This window comes from Mus pahari, chromosome 3 (genome assembly GCF_900095145.1).
Source record: "Mus pahari chromosome 3, PAHARI_EIJ_v1.1, whole genome shotgun sequence".
In the NCBI taxonomy this organism is placed as follows: Eukaryota; Metazoa; Chordata; class Mammalia; order Rodentia; family Muridae; genus Mus; species Mus pahari.
This window is the reverse complement of record NC_034592.1, coordinates 146,997,717-147,016,154: the sequence shown is the minus strand read 5'-3', so window position 1 is coordinate 147,016,154 and position 18,438 is coordinate 146,997,717. Positions and strand designations below refer to the sequence as shown.

The window sequence follows — 18,438 nt, the reverse complement described above, 5'->3', positions numbered from 1 at the left end:
AAGCCAGAGACGAGTCCCCAGAACATGGACATGCTTGAGGGCTGGCTGACAGTTGATTTATGGCAGGAATGAGAACTGAGTGATAGTTACTTTGGTGGAAACAATGGCAGCGCGAGAGCAAAGGCGAAGGACACCACAGGGATTGGCTCCGAAGGAACAGGCTGGTGCCCATGAAGGGGACTTCTATGCAGCTTCTGACAGAAGCATCTTGGATGGTTGGATGGGAGTGATGTATGAATTCAAACCGGGGCTGAAGTTCAGGGAAATATCAATTAAAATTGCAGACAGCTAACCAGTGGGGAAGACAAACCCGGGCAAGGAAATGAACAAGAATTTTGAATTCTAAATGTTGTCAGAAGTTTCAACTTTATTCCCTCTGCATAAGACTGGCGCCGCTCCTCGCATCCTTCGGTTACTGCTTTCCTGGGTTTGGATCAATCCTTCTGTTAATAGATACAATTTGTGATTGTTATGGTCATCGGTATAGTTAAAAGGACCCAATCAGCTGGTTCTTAAGGTATCAGCCAAATTACCCAGCTGTCTATAGATGATATTCTCCTGTCAGTAAATGGGTGTGATGCTGTATCGTGGGACTATGCAGACTGGATGCTCTGTTTAGAGCGCTCTGGCAGGCAGTGTATTATGACTGCAGTCATCTCCATTCTCTGGATGCCTCGGGAGATCTTTCTCGTAACCACCAAACAGCAACCTGTGAGGCTCTCAGAGAGCCTGCCCACTGTCAGAGTAGTTAGATGCTGGGTGGGGAGCCCTACGGCCTGCGCCTCCATGTCCTTCCAAGGAATCAAACACCCCCCCCCCACACACACACACCTACGAGGTTTTTGAAGGTTTCATATGACATGTTTGATCATGTTTAACCCCTCCCCCAGCCCTCTCCACAGCCCTTCCCCACTTTTCCTTTCTAATTTTGTGGGGTTTTTTTTTTTTGTGTGTGTGTGTGTGTTTGTTTGTTTTTAATATATATGTAACCCAAGTTGACCTGGTACTTGCTACAAAGCCCAGGTTAGCCTCAGGTTCCTGAACGCTGGGATGGCACGAGAAAGCCACCATGGTTGGCTAGGATTTGCTTTTCAGCTTGAAAACAACACGGGACAGTGGGGGGACTGAAGACTCCCATATCTGTACGAGGAAGTAATTTATTGATTCCTTGCTCATTCCCCCGCTAGCCTCTTCCTAGATGTTGCCTGTAAAACAGCGGTCTCGACCACGCAGTATCCTTAAAGGTGGGGCGAGGCACCGAGAGGCTTACCTCTATATGAATGCAATGGACTTCACAGAGGTACTTTGTTTTAAAGTTGTTCCTGTTGCCCCCGCAGCCGGTGAAGATGAAGGGCTCGCATAGGGCCGTTTCTTGGTTGAAGTAGTACCTGTAGAAACTGAAGCTGCAGAAGCCTCTCTTTACCGGTTGGTTGCATATTACTGTCGATAAGAAGCCCGGGTTTAGCCCTCTTACTAAAGGAATGATCACCCTTTTCTCTACAGACTCAGACTACTAATGCTTTCCTCTGACCCCATATAAACCTGAACTTATCATTGAGGATCAAGTTATAATCCCTTCGCTCTGTAAGTGATGCAGGACAGTAAACCTTTTGGCTATAGCCCGAGTTTATGTTACAGAGGATAGTTACAGGAGGACCACGTCCTCCATCTTCCCCAATATTCCTTATTCACATGGCTCTCTGTACTTTCCTCGACTCTGCAAGCGAGTGTCTAACTCGGTGCCTGTAGGTCCTCACCCATTGGAACTCAAGCGAGCATCTAACTCGGTGCCTGTAGGTCCTCACCCATTGGAAACCAAGTGAGCATCTAACTCGGTGCCTGTAGGTCCTCACCCATTGGAACCCTTATTTAGTCCTGTTCCTCCTCACCAGAGCACATATGTTAAAAAGCCTTCCCACCTTGCATATCTACTCCTGAAGGCTAGGCTTCCGCTGCCAGATCTGGCAGTCTCCTTTCTCTTCACGTCTCTACCGTCCTCCCCACTCCTGCTTCTCTTTATTCACACCCCTAGACTCACTTCTTTTCGCTGTCCGCATACACGTGGGTTCCAGCAGGAGCCATGGTGGCCATGTTGGAGACAAAGAGAGTTAATGTTGCTCTTCACGATGCCCAGCTATAGCCACTTCCATGATTGGGCTTTTTCCTATCTCCACTCTGAGTTTTCCCAAAATGCCCGTTAGAATACAAATTTAAAAAGTAGCATAGGGGTGTAGAGGACGGTCTTGAACCTTCCGAATCCAAGGAAGGTAGCATAGTGCTCTTAGGATTATGTACTGAATAGAAATGAAACTCATCACACACACACACACACACACACACACACACACACACACACGAGAGGGGGCGTTTCTTGAATATCCTTAATATCAGTCTCCTTTTGTAACTTAAATTGATTCTATTCCTCCCCCTCTCTTTCTTTAACCTATACTGGGAACTCAATATAATCAGATGCTCCAACCCATAGGGTTTGATAGAAAAGGAGGGTTTGGAGCCATACCATCCACATTCCCCGAATTTCCTTCTCCTTCACCATTTTCCCCCAGGCCACATTTCCAGTTTTGCTTACCTCCAAGATGCCCGCTTTCACAGAGTTGACTTCGGACTCCCGCAGGAAATAGCAGATTACTAGATAGCGTCGACAGGGACATGGCAAACGTTAGAAGCCATAGGGCAAGGCGGATCCCTGGAGCCTCCATGGCGCTCCTCCTGACAGCAAGACTGGGGAGACCCAGGCTACACTGAAGTGCCCTGTCTTGGAGGCGGAGTTTCAGGTTCTCTGAGAAGTTGAACCTATATTTGACTTTAATTTCCTCAGGGCCTGGATGCGGCTCTGGTGGAGCCAGAATCAGTGCAGTGAGCAGGACAATAAGTGCTTGGGTATCCAGGCATGGAGTTTGAAAGACCATGTTTGACAGAGCCCTGGGGAGGAACCCCCACCTCTTTCTCTTTCTTCATCTATGGGTTAGAGCTGCTTAGAACTTAAACTGTCAATACATTTCTTCTCATGGTTTTAAGAACGAGTACAGAAAACAATGGGTAGTTCCATCCTAGAATTTTCATACTTGTGTCCCCCCACCCTCTCTCCTGCCTGCCCCCTCTTCTCTCCACCCGTTTCTGCCTCCATTAACCCCTCCGCCTTCATGCCACAGCCGTCCCGTGGCTCTTCTTTCTCCAATGTCATCTTTTCCCTCTCAGGTTTTATGGTCCGTTTCTCCTCACACATGTGTCCACACATCTAGAACGTAAATCTGTTCCAAGAACAGCTATGTAGAATTCGTTTTTATGAGTCTTGAGTCTGAGTCTGGAATATGTTGCTTGAGATGGTAAACTTCCACTTCCATCCACTTCCTGCAAATGCCATGACCTCATTTTTGAACTTGCACATGAAATTCTACTGTGCACACATATTACCTTTCCTTCCTCCCTCCCTCCCTCCCCCCTCTCTCTCCTTCCTTCCTTCCTTCCTTCCTTCCTTTCTTTCTTTCTTTCTTTCTTTCTTTCTTTCTTTCTTTCTTTCTTTCTTTCTTTCTCTTCTTTTCTTTTGAGACAGGGTCTCTTTACGTAGCCCAGGCTACCCTGGAACTCCCTGTGTAGACCAGGATGGCCTTGACTTCACAGAGATCCGCCTGCCAATGCCTCCCCAGTGCTGGGATTAAAGCCATTCATTCCTCACCATCCAGTGTACTACATTTTCTTCCTCTGCTTGTCTGTTGGCAGACATATGGACGGTTCCATTTCCTAGTCTTGTGACTCACACACAATGGACATGACCGTGCAAATGTCTCTATGCTGATATACAGAGCCTTTGGGTGTGTGTGGAGGGGCACACAGTTAGAGCCTTTGGTACTTTTACTTTCAGGTTTTTTTTTTTTTTCTTTTGAGGAAATTCTTTAAGGATTTCCATAGCGGGTCCGTAAGTTTGCATTTCCATCAGCAGTGAGTAAGCCTTCCGCTTCCCTTGCTCTGTTAGATTCTCTGTTGTTTTACTTTCTTGATGACAGACAGGCCTTCTGGATGGATGAGATTGAACTGAAAAGGAAACAGTTTTAAGGGGGCTGGAGAGCTGGCTCAGCAGTTAAGAGTACATACGGGTCTTGCAGAGAACCTGCATTCTGTTCCCAGCACACACATGAGATGGCTTAGAACTGCCTGTAACTCCAGATTCCTGGAGCATCCAGTGTCTCAGGCACCTGCACTCACCTGCACACACCACCATCCATACATATTAATTCTACATGTGTATATAGAATTAATGTAAAAGAAATCTTTAAAATATTCTATTTTCTGTGTATGGGTGTTTTGCTCTCATGTATGTCCTTACTGCTTGTGTGCCTGGTGCCTGCAAAGGCCAGGAGATGGCATTGGATGCCCTGGGACTGGAATTGCAAATAGTTGTGAACTGCCATGTGGTTATGGGACTCAACCTTGGTCTTCTGGAAGAGGGTTAGAATTTGTCTATTTGGGTAGTCTTTCTTGTGTGTAGTTTAGGATTACTTCCACTAAGAAAGGCCAAAATGACTCCACCAAATTGAAAGAAGAGAGTGAGATCTGATCATATGGTTAAACGAAAAAGGAGATCTTGGCTTTGCCTGCCATGACTGACCTTGTTCAACAGTAAAGGATAAAGGATGTGGTAAGGCTCCTTAAAGCACTCAATTAGGCCTTTATAGAAAGTAGCGATTAACAGAAGAAAGGAAGGCAGGGATGTAACAGTGTGAAATGATCATTCCAGACCACTTTTTGTCTTAGTCAGGGTTTCTATTCTTGCACAAAACATCATGACCAAAAAGCAAGTTGGGGAGGAAAAGGTTTATTCAGCTTACACTTCCACATTGCTGTTCATCACCAAAAGAAGTCAGGACTGGAACTCAAACAGGTCAGGAAGCAGGAGCTGATGCAGAGGCCATGGAGGGATGTTCCTTACTGGCTTGCTTCGCCTGACTTGCTCAGCTTGCTTTCTTATAGAAGCCAGGACTACAAGCCCAGGGATGGTACCACCCACAATGGACCCTCCCACCCTTGATCATTAATTGAGAAAATGCCTTACAGCTGGACCTCATGGACACACAAAACCAGCCAGTACACCTTTCCATATTAGAAATTGTCTCACTCCAGGGCAAAACCTTCAGATTATCCAAAGAATTAGCTGGAGGGTTCTTATCTTGTAGAACATGCCTAAAATTAAATCAGAGTGGCTGATTACTCCCTTGACATCTGTACCACTATTGTTCTCATAGGTATGTCTTGTCAGGCTGTTCAGTGTTGTAGCTTGTAGGGTTCACAGCTGCAGGGTTCACAGTTGCAGGGTTCACAGCTGCAGGGTTCACAGCTGCAGGGCTCACAGCTGCAGGGTTCACAGCTGCAGGGTTCACAGCTGCAGGGTTCACAGCTGCAGGGTTCACAACTGCAGGGTTCACAGCTGCTGGGTTCACAACTGCAGGGTTCACAGCTGTAGGGTTCACAGCTGGGTGAGACCAATGATTACTTTTCTCTCGAATTAACGTATGCATCTCTTTCTAGTGTTATGAAACCTAGCCAGTAGGAGTGAGTCTTACAGGTGAGTATAAGCCTGATTTCTCCAGGTCTATGACTAAAGTTGTGTGGTGGTATCATCAGTGGTAGGGTCTTACCACCAAGTTCTGAAGGCTTAATAAAAGTACTGGAAACAGTCTGTGATGTTTGGGTATCTCACTGATCGACAACTCCATATGAGGTAATACACTGGTGGCACGGGGTCTTTTATTTGTTAGTTTCTAGTGTCTAGTAGGGACATTGTCACCATGTTACAGTGTGATTCCATTTAAACTCTTTGGATGTGCATGCTTGTACTCAGGAGACTTCTACAATAGTAAGTTTCTACAGGACTTAAAAAAAAGTCTTCAGTGTTGGTTATTTCTGCTTATATTTCCAATTCTACTATGCCCTCCCATTTCCTGCCCCATTTAACTCCCCTGTCCCATTGTTTTCCTTAAACCCTTTAGACCACTACATTCTCTTCCCCCCCTCCCGAAAGCTCCCCTCACCATGACCCCTCAGTAATCTCCTGACCTCAGTGGGGATTCTGAATGAAGCACACATGTCTGGAAGTTGAAAGCTAACATCCACAAGTGAAAGAAAACAGGCCACTTTTATCCTTTTGAGCCTGAGTTACCTCACCTAGAATGATTGTTTCCAGCTCTATCCATTTACCTAAAAATCTCACAATTTTGTTTTTTTCTTTTTAAGCAGCCAAATAATGTTCTATTGCACGAATGTGAAAATGTGTATTTTCTTCCACTTACTCATTGATTGACATCTAAAAATGCTTTTATTTCCTGGCTAATTGTGACCAGAGCAGCAGTGAGCATGGATGAGCAGTGAGCTCTGTAGTAGGATATAGAATCTTTTCATGCGTCTGTGTGAAGAGAATCGTGAGCACCCATGTGGAGCTAAGCTTATTTGGAGAGAAAGCAGCAGCAAGGAAAAAGATGGTCGCACAGACACTAGTGTGGAGGCCATTGTATGACCGGCCGTGTGTGCGCGCTTGTGCTTGCATGTATGCACGTGTGTGTGCATGTGCGTGCGCGTGTGCATGTGTGTGTGCGTGTGCATGTAAGCGCACACAGATCAGAGGAGTATGTGGGGTGTGCATGGGGCTCCTCTTAATCTCTGCCTCATTTTCTTGAGACTCAAAGATGAATGTTTCCACTAAGCTGGCTGGCCAGTGTGCTCCTAGGATCTGTCTTCCTTTGCTCCCAAAGCTGGGTTTACAGGCATGTGGCCACTCTGGCTTTCTCCACATGACTGATGAGCACTTGAACGCAGGTCTTCATGACTGATCAGCAAACACAAGAGCGAGTCACTCACTGAGCCACTCCCTACACACCTCCTTTGATGCACAGCTCCCCAGATCACACAAAAAATAGTATGAGAGGATAGGATCAGAGAAGAAATGATAAGGTCAAAAGGGGAAGGGAATCCAAAGTCTGAGAGTTCAAGAGTGAGTTACTTTATCCTGGAAAAACTATATTTAAAAATTTCTGCAAAATTTACATAGATTTAGGAAGTCTAAGGGCTTGAATCTTTTATAGAAAGGATTATATTTAAAAATCTGTGTTTTACTGCCTTAGTTTTTTTGGTTTCATTTTTATTTTAATATTTATTTTTATTTCACGTGCATTGGGGTTTTGCCTGTATGTATGTCTGTTTGAAGGTGTAGGATACCCAGGACCTAGAGTTACAGACAGTAACTTTCATGTCACACTTTGAACTGGGTTCTGGGTATAGTGAACTGGAGAGGGTGTTGTTTGTAGTTTTAAGGTTTGTGTGTGGGATATGTGTGTGTGTGTGTGTGTGTGTGTATGTGTGTGTGTGTGTGTGTGATGTGTGTGTGTGTGTGTGTGTGTGTGTGTGTGCATGCACGTGCGTTGAATTTAAAACAAAGGCATTTCACCCTGACCCTACAGATAGAGAATAGAGGCTAACATCTTGCTGTTCACATCTTGTTGAGAGGTCAGTTGGGAAGGAGTCTGGAGGTGCCTCACTCCATGCTTCCAATAGAGTAAATATCTGCCTCTTCTACTAACCAGCTCAGCTTTCAGTGAAGAGAAGGCAGGGTAATGGGGAGACAGGGTGGGGGATGAACACCTCATTGCTCCTCTTTTGAAGATCTGGGATTGACCCCAAGGCAAGTGCTCTACTACTATGGATCTATAACCCCAGTGTTCCTTTTATCTGTAGAGATTTATTTTTATTATTTTAAAGTGTGTGTGTGTGTGTGTCTGTGTGTCTGTGTGTGTGTGTCTGTGTGTGTGTCTGTGTGCAGGAGGCCAGACATGGGAAATGCTTGGAGCTGGAGTCATAGGAGATTGTGTGGTATCCTGTATGGGTGCTGGGAGCAGACCAGGAGCAGTGAGCCCTCTTAATCACCCAGCCTCCTCTCCAGCACCCTATTTTAAAATTTGAGACAAGTTATTACTAAGTATCCCAGGCTGGCCTTAACCTCACTCTGTAGCCCAGGCTAGTCTTGAGCTTGAGAGTCTCCTGCCTCAGTTTCCCAGGTTGCTGAAATTGCAGGCCTGTGTCACCCTGTCTGGCTTGCTGAGTTGGGCAGATTAACTCTCAGAATTCAGGACACCTTGATATTTTTGCATTAAACTCCTTTTTTGGGGTTACATGCAAACATGGGAAAGGAAGGCTGGGGCTGCAGTTCCTCCGGGGAGAGGAAGTGAGGGGTTCCATCTTAGAACACAGCACTTCACATGGAAAACACAGAGCAGAAAGCAGGGTCATTAACTCTATTTTTAATATTTTTATATATTTTTTACCATTGTGTTTTCTGCTCTGTCTGCTGGAAAACCAATAACCAACGGTTTGTGACTAAGGCTTGGGGCACTGGAGTGACTAATCCAACCATGACGCGTTTCTCCCTCTCACGTCTATGGTTTGCTCTGTGGCAGCGGCTGCCTTACCCACCCTTTCAACCTCACTGCTAACTCTCACTCATTTGATGGGGATGGAAAAGGAAGGCTATATCTTTATCCAAATGAGTGAGCCTTAGGGCTGGAGAGGGGACTCAGTAGAGGACTCGGGCTTGGTTCCCAGTGTCTACATGGTGGCTCACTGTCTACCCTGCAAACTCCAGTTCTAGGGAAATCGTTGCTGTCTTCTGGCTTCGGTGGCACTGCAGGCACAACACGCACATGCATACATGTAGCATGTACTATTTATTGTCTTAGTTAGGGTGCTGTGGATATGAAGAAACACCATGACCAAAACCAAGTTGGGGAGGAAAGGGTTGTTTCTTCAGCTTAACTTCCACATCACCAAGGAAGCTTTATCATCCAAGGAAGTCAGGACAGGAACTCAAATACGGCAGGAACCTGGAGGCAGGAGCTGATGCAGAGGTCAAAAAATGTGAGCCCCAGGTCTCAGTCTCCAAAAAGACTGTCTCAAAAAAGAAAGGTGGGAAGACCCCAGACACACACACATGCACACACACACGCACATACTTAAATATGGACTCCTAACCATGTCTTAACACAAATCGAACACAACACGGTGGGACTGTAAACAGCTGTCAATCCAAATTACAATGTGAGGTTTAAAAATACACCTCTCCGTCCCCCACCCCAGAAGCCAAGCAGATGAGAACTTAACATAATACAGAAAAGTGGATGTCACAGATATGGTATGCACATCCACAAAATAAATACCAGATAACATCTGGCTGTAGTGATGGATATCTGTACCTTGGGGAGGTAGAGGCAGGAGGATGAGGAGTTGATCAACTTGGCTGTACTGGCTAGTTTTGATATCAACTTGACAGGAGCTAGAGTCATTTGAGAAGAGGGAACCTTAGCTGAGAAAGTGCTCCATTGGCCTGTGGCCAAGCCTGTGGGGAATTTTCTCGATTGATGATTGACATAGGAGGACCCAGGTGCCACCTGTGGGTGGTGCCACCCTGGGTTGGTCGTCCTGGGTAGTATAAGAAAGCAGGTAGAGCAAGCCGTGAAGAACTAGCCAGAAAACAGTGTTTCTCCATGGCCTCTGCTTCAGTTCCTGCCTCCAGATTCCAGCCCTGTTGGAATTCCTGCTCTGACTTCCTTCAGTGATGGAGTGATGGGAGTGTAGGCTGAAATAAACTCTCCTCCCCAACTTGTCTTTGGTCATGGTATTTCGTCATAGCAATGGAAACATTATTAAGACACTGGGCTTAATTATTAAGACACTCTGTCTCAAACAAACAAAAAACAATGTTTCCTCACATTTCCGGTAACCCATCATGGCGACCACGTGGGAGTCAAAGAACCCCTTTTGTAGAGTCCATTCTCTCTTTCTGTCTACGTGGGATCCAGGTATTGTGGTCAGGCCATAGGATTGTTGGCTTTTGCAGGATGCGCCAGCCCCCCAGCCCCCCAGCCCCCCAGCCCCCCAGCCCCCCAGCCCCACAGCCCCCCCAGCCCCCCAGCCCCCACAGCCCCACAACGGGAGGACTGGAGTGTTATCTTCTTCTGCACCGTTTAACACCATCTAACACTTAGATGCGAGGCCCCGAGAGGCCTTGAGAGCTGACGCCAGCCCTCTCACATGCCTCCTCTCAGGAGATATTAAACCATCTGCTCCTCTGGCGTGCAGTACAAGTTTTTCTCCTTGCCTTTGCTGAAGTCAGTCCAGAGTCAAAGGACGAGGAACACCAGGAGTCTCTTCCTTCCGTTGTGCTTTCAGTTTGTCCTTCCGGCTGAATGGATTTATTTGTGGTCAGCCTTCTTGTATATTTTCACCTCTTATATGTGCAACTGATTTTTCTCAGTGACTCTCCTGAGTTTCATGTGAGTCTTTTGGACGTCACGTAGATGTAGGTCCTGCGTGGTTTTGAGTGTATGCAGTTCTGGTCTAACACTCGAGTATGTTTGATGGACTGTGTTTTTAATTTATTTTTCTTTTCATTTTATTTGTACGAATGTTTCGCCTGCATGGACGCCTGGGCGCCACATGCATGCCTGGTGCTGAAGGACGCTGGAAGAGGGCATCAAGTTCCTGGAACTGGAGTTGTAGACAACTGTAAGCTATCTCTCTACCCTCTGTTCTTCTAATTTTTTATTCCTTTTATAACTTTAAGGTTCATATAAAAAAGTATTCAAGACCAAACAATGCAGACATCACTGCTTTCTTAGAGGCAACAGCAACAGTGTGTGCACCTGTCTGTATGGGTCTCCATTTTCTTACATGAGATTTTTTTTTTTCTACAAGAATCTCAAATCTTGTTAGATTTTTTTTTTTAGCATTTAAGTTTTATATCTTCCTTCTTTCTTTCCTTCTCTCCTTCCTTTCTTTTCATTCTTGACCTCATAATGTTCTTCCAGCAAGTCTTGAAGTCTTGGACTTCGGTCTGGAAAGGTGGCTCATGAGATACGAGTTCGTATTGCCCTTGCAGAGGTCCAGAGTACTCTCTTCTGGCTTCTATGGGCACAGACACAGACACATACACATAATTAAACATAAAATCTGAAAGAAAAAAAAAAAGAAAATTTGAACTTAAAGTATCCTCCTGTGTCAGCCTCCACAGTAGCTTGGACTACACCTTGTGTGTATCACTAAACCTGGATTTATTTATTTAATTTGGGACAAGGCCTCACTTATGTAGCCTTGGTTGGCTTGAAACTGCCCATATAGACTAGGCTAGCCTTAAACTCACAGAGCCCTGTCTTCCTTTGTTTCCTGATTGCTGTGATTAAAGGTGTTCACTGCCACTCCCAGCTCAGCTTTAGTACGGTTATTTCAAAATCCATTCTTTAAATTTCTCATGCAGGGTCATAAGTGGCCTAGAATTCACTATGTAGCACAGGCTGCCCTTGAATCCTCTTGCTTCACCTTATCTAGAACGATTACAGATGTGTACCATGACACTTGGCTTCTGTTCGCTTATATAATACGTTTGACCTTACCTATTGGTAGAAAGTATTTATTATTTTGACTTTTGCAAGCTTTAGGAGTATGTCTGTGTGTCTGTGCTTACGAGTGTAGGTACTTGAGGAAGCCAGAAGAGGGTGTTTGGTTTTCTGAAGCTGCAGTTACAGTGGGTTGGGAGCTGCCAGCCCTGTCCCCTGTGAGAGCAGAAACCATTTTTAACTGCTAGGCCTGCTCTCCCTCTGCATCTTGACTTTTACAAAGGTTTGATGACTCTTGCTTTTGAACACAGTCCTAATGTTTATCCAGCTTGTTTGTAACTGGGTTCATATGCTAACATGTATCCAGTTTGCTGATAAGGCTCTGGTTCATTTGCTAAAGTGTATCCAGCTTGCTTGTAACGCTCCAGTTCATATGTTTTCACTGTTGCATCTTTGTTTTGTGATTTGACACAAAGTGCCTTTCTCCATCTTCCTGCCTTTGTCTTTTTTTGTTGTTTTTGTTTTGGTTTGGTTTTTTGTTTTTCGAGACAGGGTTTCTCTGTATATCCCTGGCTGTCCTAGAACTCACTTTGTAGACCAGGCTGGCCTCAAACTCAGAAATCCGCCTGCCTCTGCTTCCTGAGTGTTGGGATTAAAGGCATGCGCCACCATGCCCAGCTTCCTGCCTTTGTCTTAACTGGTTGTTTTAGTCAGTGTTTCTATCCCTACACAAACATCATGACCAAGAAGCCAGCTGGGGAGGAAAGAGATTATTTAGCTTACACTCCACATTGCTGTTCATCACCAAAGGAAGTCAGGACTGGAATTCAAGCAGGTCAGGAAGCAGGAGCTGATGCAGAGGCCATGCAGGGATGTTCCTTACTGGCTTGCTTCCCCTGGCTTGCTCAGCTTGCTTTCTTATAGAACCTAAGACTACCAGCCCAGGGATGGCACCACTCACAAGGGGCCCTCCTCCCTTGATCACCAACTGAGAAAATGCCCCACAGCTGGATCTCATGGAGGCATTTCCCCACCTGAATCTCCTTTCTCTGTGATAATTCCAGCTTGTGACAAGTTGACACACAAAACCAGCCAGTACATTGGTTTTTCTGATGGTTTAGCTCTTCTGGTCTCAAACCATTTGCTCTATTTTGTTTTATTTTTGTCCCCAGTAGGCCCCAGGAACACATGTGGAGCACAGATGTACATGTAGGCAAAGCACACGCACATGCTCATAAAATAACACACTCTCACCCTCTTTTGAGACAAGGTCTTACTGTAAAGACCATTGCAGACCAGGCTGGCCTCGAACTCACAGAGATCCACTTACCTCTCCCTGACTCTCAAGTAGTGGGATTAAAGAGAGAGATGGCTCAGTGGGTAAGAGCACTTGTTGCTCTTGGAGAAAAGCGCCCAAGTCAGACAGCTCCCAGATGTCTCTAACTCCAGCTCCAGGGGATTGGATGTCTTTTTCTGGCCTGCACAAACACACACAAACACACACAAACACACACACACATACACACACACACACACACACACACACACACACACACACACACACACAGAGGTTTCAGTGACTTGTAGTGTGTCTGGGGTTGGTGATTTCACAAGTGATTTCCAGATGAGGAGTCAGACTTTGTAAGTTAGACAGGGTAGGTATACAGAGGACAACTGTACTTCTGTGAAGACTTATCTAGGACACCCAAGGCATTTTAGAGTTTTATGGTCCACCTGAGGATGCCAGGGCTGGCCAGATCATGGCCAGACTCCTCCTGGTCACATCTTACTCAGGCTTGAGAGTCTATACCTGGATGAGCATTCATTTGGTAGGAGAAGCAAAGCTTTGAGAGAGGTTAAGGTTTCCTTTTCCAGGAAGGCTGACAGTGGCCAAGTTCAAGTCTCAATCACCAAGCTCTTAAGGCCGCCTAAATGATTACTAGTAAACAAGGAACAACTTAAGAGATCCGTTCGGCTAACTGGCCTTTGAGGATTGGTAGACATGAACCGAGGAAGTCTGACAAAGAAAAAATTGTTTTAGTGGAGAAACATTTCAGGAAAGTGTGAGGTTCGGTGCTGTATTTGATTTCAAGATTAAACATCGAACATAGGTTTGCTGCTCTTGGGGGCACTGGTCAGTCGGATTTCATTAAGGAGGACTCTAATCTGTGCAATTTGGTCAGCTGTCCTGGACTGACATCAGTATAGTCTGGATGTATGAGGAATTGCTCATGAGTGAAGAGAGACCTGTAGGATAGAACCCATTGACATTCTCTGGGTAAGGCCGTAGGATAAAGATACAGGGAAGAAAGACTCATAGGAAGATGCTCTCATTTTTAATGATGGTAGTAATTTTTATTTCAGGAAAGACAAAATTAGGAACAGGAAAATAGTGAATAGAAGTGTCAAAGATTATAGACATGATCCAAAAGTCTAAACATTGACCTGAATCTTCTTGAATCTTTATTTCAGATGGCCCGTCCGAGAACCTCCAGGGACACACACACTTTCAAGTTCAGGCTCAGATTCAGGCGCAGATTTTCTGTTTAAATAGAAAAATCAGATTCATGTTGCAGGTTACAAAGAGTCTCCTTGGATTAGTGGAAGTCATTTCTTGGGACAATCCTAGAGGATGGCTCTTCTATCAATGATCCCTCTGTCCCATTGATCCGCTTCATTTGCCCAAAAGATAGCCACTGCCCATGTTCTAGTCACTACAAAGATTCATTAAGAATGATCAAACCCAGAATCGGTGCCTGTGAGTTGTTCCCTATGCTACTGTACTTCTCACTTTATGGATATTAGTCACAGCTCTCCCTGGATAGGACCCATTGACCGTCTGGTTCTAATAACTTGGACAATGCCAGTTGTGGGCAGCGACTTCAGCTGCACAAAGTAGCATGCCCCTAAGGGGATTTAGGAGGCTTGAGAATGCAAAGATTTGAGTTGGGAGCCTATAAGCAGGGCAAGATAAGCTAACTTGTTACTCATTGGTTACTCCCCCCCCCCCATGGGTTTCTCTGTATAGCCCTGGCTGTCCTAGAGATCACTCTGTAAACCAGGCTAGCCTCGAACTCACAGAGATCCACCTGTCTCTGCCTTTCAAGTGCTGGGATTAAAGGCGTTCTCTATCACCACCAGGCTTCAAGTGGGTACTTCTAATGGACTTGTTTTTCTCCTCTACCAGGTAAAAACAATACTATAAACCTACTGTACAGCTCCTTTAGTTTAATCTTATCTTTTCAGATCTTTTAGTGATTTATTCTATTTTATACATACACCTATACAATGTGTTCTGCTTATTTTGACCTCACTTACTCTAGCTCTTTTCCACCCCCACCCCCAAAAGTTGCTTGCTTATAGGATTTCTGTGGTTTCGTTTGTGACCCATGGATTTTGGTTAGAGCTATGCCTATGACCACAGCTGTGGACTTGCTAGTGGATCTACAACTGAAGACAGTAACTGTCTTCATCCATCAGTAGCCAGCTGTTCCTCAGAGAGAGGAATCCTGAAGCCCTCTCCTGTTCGTGCCTGACCGTGTACAAGCTTAGGTTTGTGAGGGCATAGCACATGCAGCTGCTCTGAGCTCAGAAGTGTGGGGTTTGCACTATGTCCAGAGAACAGCGTTGCAGTTCTGCGTCTTAACATTCAGCTCTAACACCAGTTAGAGAAGATTATCTTAATCTCTTAGTACCTTGAACAGGAAGCTGATACATAGTCACCCCCTGCCACCCCCCCCCCCCGCACTGACCTTTGCAGCTGCCTAGCCTAGGCGTGATGCCTGGCTGGGAGGTGCCTTCTGGACTCTCTCCATGCTCTCTGGAGCGAGGTCTCTTTTCTTTCTGTCTGCTTCAGTCTACCATGCTGTAAAGTGGTCAATCTCAAATCCGTAGCAAGGTTCTTTGTTGCCAATGCTCTTAAAGAACGTTTCCTCTTATCACCACTATCATAACGTAAGATTGTATCATTATATGGTAATTGCTCAGCAGAATCAATCTCCCTCCCTCTCTCTCTCTCTCTCTCTCTCTCTCTCTCTCTCTCTCTTACCTGGCATTATGGCAAATACTCAATTGTTCAGTGAGTATTTTCTCCCTGAACCTTTGATTTTTTTTTTCTAATTGCAAAGTCAACAATTTATTGTTTTATTTTGTCTGTTTTTCAAGGCAAGATTTCTCTGTGTAGCTCTGGCTGTCCTGGAACTCACTTTGTAGACCAGGCTGGCCTTGAACTCAGAGATCCATCTTCCTTGCCCTTCCAAATGCTGGAATTAAAGGCATGCACCACCACCCCTTGGGCAAAGTCTACAATTTATTCTGAGAGCCAGCCTAACTGTTAGATTGTTATAGGACAATTATCCTCTTTACATCCTAAAACAGGGGAAGCCCTGACTAATTTTCTCAAAGCTTTCTCTTACCATTCATCTAAAAGACCAAAGATGAGACTGTATTCCTTACCTCGGCAGCGGAGGGTTTTGGTACAATTCATGACAAGTTACATCACAGTCTATTTTAAGCTTGAAGTTATTAAGGTTACCATTGCAGCCAGTGAACAGAAAAATCTGACACTGTTTGGCAGTTTGGTTGTAGAAAAATCTAAAATGTACTTCATAGCAGCTGCCAGGATCCACTTCCAAAGAACAGGGGTCTGCATGAGAAGTTACCATGGAGTTAGAGGAAGATGATTAAGACGCAACAGGAAGTTTATCCTGTTCAGAAGCTCTTAAAAATTCCTGCTTGGGAGGGTGAGAAGGCTTCGGGAGTTAAGGTACTGCCAACTGAAGTTATATCTCTGGAGCCCATAGACTGGGAAGAGAGAAGCCACTTCCTCTAGTAATCCTCCAACTTCCACAGGCATGCACAAGTGCGCATGCCTATATGTGCGCTCGCGCGCGCGCGCGCGCGCGCGCGCACACACACACACACACACACACACACACACACAATGTAAAAACTAAAAGAGAAAAAAATCTCTGTTTTCAGTGTGGAAACATTTGTGCTCAGGGGCTCTGAAAGGTTTCTGCTTTGTCTCTTACAGACTCACATGGTGAAGTCATCTTGGTCCAACACAAACAGCTTACCTCTCCAGGTGGTGGTCCTGGGCAGTGTGATTTTGGGAAGGACCTGATTGTGCATGGCTTAGCTTGCACAAAGTGACACGGTTCTTTGTACTGTGCACCTTCCAGGCTACCACAGCGCTCTGCTTCTCCCTGCTCTCATTGCCTAGCCTTTCAATTGCCTGCTGAACACCCATCCCCCTACTTTTTACACACTCACTATACAACTTAACATTTCAAAATTCAGGTGACTGTTTTGTTGTTCTAAAGCTAGATGAAGAACCAGGGGCAGGCGCTTTTGTCCCTTTGTTCCTTGCTATTCTCCACCCCTCCTCGTCTTCAGGAAGCAGCTGCCTCACTTTTAGTGGCTAATTAGTGGGTATGAATGACTGAAACAGCCACACTGGGGGTTATTATATTGACAGCCGAGTGCTCGCTGCTCACCTTTCTGCAGTCTCTAATTTATTCTCTGATAAAGACTACTTGACTACGCCTAGTAACACACATGATTTTATTTGCTACTTACAATACTCTCTGACTTTCTAATTTTTTTGTTTTACACATGGGCAAAGTGGGGTTGTAGGGAGGAGATGGTAATTGGCTCAGAGTCTTGTCTAAAGGCACACATCTGCTGAGTGACAGGACCAGAGTTTGGAACGTGACTCTAAGTGTAGACTATATTACTTGGGCCTGGAGAAAGCCTCCTTATGGGCTACAGCGACACTGTAAACTCCTCTACAGAGAGGTGCAGTGTGCTCAGGTGTTTTCTGAGCCTCAATAATCTCCATCTGAAATTTCCTCTCTCTCCTTCCAGTGCAAGCTCTTGGAAGATCAGACCTGCTCGCCCTATGTCACAAAGGCCCTATCTCAAAAGTCATCCAGTCTTTGACCTCCTTACAAAAGAACCTCCTACAAAAGAATACTCTCACTGGAAAGGATTTACTTGTGCCGTATAAAATCATCCTCATTGAACACTCACAAGTCCCTCAAAGTAAGTGATACCCTGAGTTAAAGGGCTAAAGGTTGGTGGGTACTGTCACAACAGAAGATCCTTCTGGACCACCCAGGGGAGTTGCTGAGATTTCTTTCTCCCCCATTCATGATTGACCCTGGAATTCCCCTTCTGTTTTAACTGTACTCATACCATTGTAGTCTTTGCAGAGGTGGTTCACTACCCTCTCAACGCCGCTCAGTACAGGAGGACTGAGTGAGCAGAGGAGGGAGAATCCCAGAAGAAATTCCAGCTTAGCGGGCTTCATGGTGGGGCAAGCAGCAGAGAGGAGAAGCTGCTGCCAACTGCTCTTATACTTCGGGTTCGGTTTGGTGGGAGGGCTTAATGCCAAGGGTTGAGCATCACTGGGTGTTGAGTTGAACCGTGAGTGCATGAGTACCCAGCTGTGAAGCTAAAGGTCCCAGACTGATTCGACTCCTGATAGTGAGATCCATATTCATGTGGAAACAAAGCAAGCTTAGGGACCAGGGCATCTGCACATGCGTAACTATGGAGGGCTGGACCATTGGAGCAAGGAATTTCAAAAGAATTGCTTCTTTCCCATATTCTGAAAAGCAGCAGAAAAAAAAATGGCCTGTTGCATTTGAAAGGACAAAAGAAGAGTGACATTTAAATCTCCTTCCTTCATGCCATATTCTATATGACATAAGACCTATGGGCTAAGTCATTAAATTATTACACTGAATCCGTGAGGTAGGTATATTCATCACCACTGGCAGATACTAAACAGACAGAAGTTATCTGCACAAAATCCCTCATCTGTTGTACAGTGGACACCTGGTTTGAAGCTGGCTTCAGTGTTTAGGAGTGTTTTGTTATTGCTGTAGTACTGCTTGAGTTTTGGAGACAAGATCTGGGTGTTTGCCCTGATTTTTATAGAAACTTGTGTAACCCATGCTGGCCTTGAACTTCTGATCTTCCCACCTGAGCCTCCCAAGTCCCGGGATTACAGCCCCGGGCTTTCCCACTCAGCTGATCGTTT

At 45.3% G+C, this 18,438-nt stretch overlaps 2 protein-coding genes across 2 annotated transcripts; both read right to left on the bottom strand.

Moving 5' to 3' along the window:
- Positions 1 to 351: 351 nt before the first annotated feature.
- LOC110319630 (kappaPI-actitoxin-Ael3a-like) lies at positions 352 to 2,755 on the bottom strand. Its single transcript, XM_021195132.1, has 4 exons — positions 2,588 to 2,755; positions 2,039 to 2,047; positions 1,271 to 1,440; positions 352 to 443 (listed from the first exon to the last, which is right to left on the bottom strand). Exons 1-4 carry the CDS (start codon positions 2,715 to 2,717, stop codon positions 435 to 437), a joined length of 318 nt encoding a protein of 105 aa, XP_021050791.1. The 5' UTR covers positions 2,718 to 2,755; the 3' UTR covers positions 352 to 434.
- A 10,975-nt stretch (positions 2,756 to 13,730) lies between these two features.
- On the bottom strand, positions 13,731 to 17,747 carry LOC110319550 (kunitz-type protease inhibitor 4). The gene is made up of 4 exons (XM_021195026.1): positions 17,589 to 17,747; positions 15,846 to 16,035; positions 15,143 to 15,334; positions 13,731 to 13,932 (listed from the first exon to the last, which is right to left on the bottom strand). The coding sequence occupies exons 1-3, from the start codon at positions 17,701 to 17,703 to the stop codon at positions 15,160 to 15,162; spliced, it is 480 nt and encodes a 159-aa protein (XP_021050685.1). The 5' UTR covers positions 17,704 to 17,747; the 3' UTR covers positions 13,731 to 13,932; positions 15,143 to 15,159.
- Between the last annotated feature and the right edge of the window lie 691 nt (positions 17,748 to 18,438).

Excerpts from the sequence above, each read along its gene's own strand:
- LOC110319630 (XM_021195132.1), bottom strand. The coding sequence starts at position 2,717 with ATGGAGGCTCCAGGGATCCGCCTTGCCCTATGGCTTCTAACGTTTGCC.
- LOC110319550 (XM_021195026.1), bottom strand. The coding sequence starts at position 17,703 with ATGAAGCCCGCTAAGCTGGAATTTCTTCTGGGATTCTCCCTCCTCTGC. Across the intron at positions 16,036-17,588 it reads CCTCTGCAAAGACTACAATG|ACCCCTGTTCTTTGGAAGTG; the intron begins GTATGAGTACAG and ends CTTCTCATGCAG. Across the intron at positions 15,335-15,845 it reads CAAAACCCTCCGCTGCCGAG|TGGTGATAAGAGGAAACGTT; the intron begins GTAAGGAATACA and ends ACGTTATGATAG.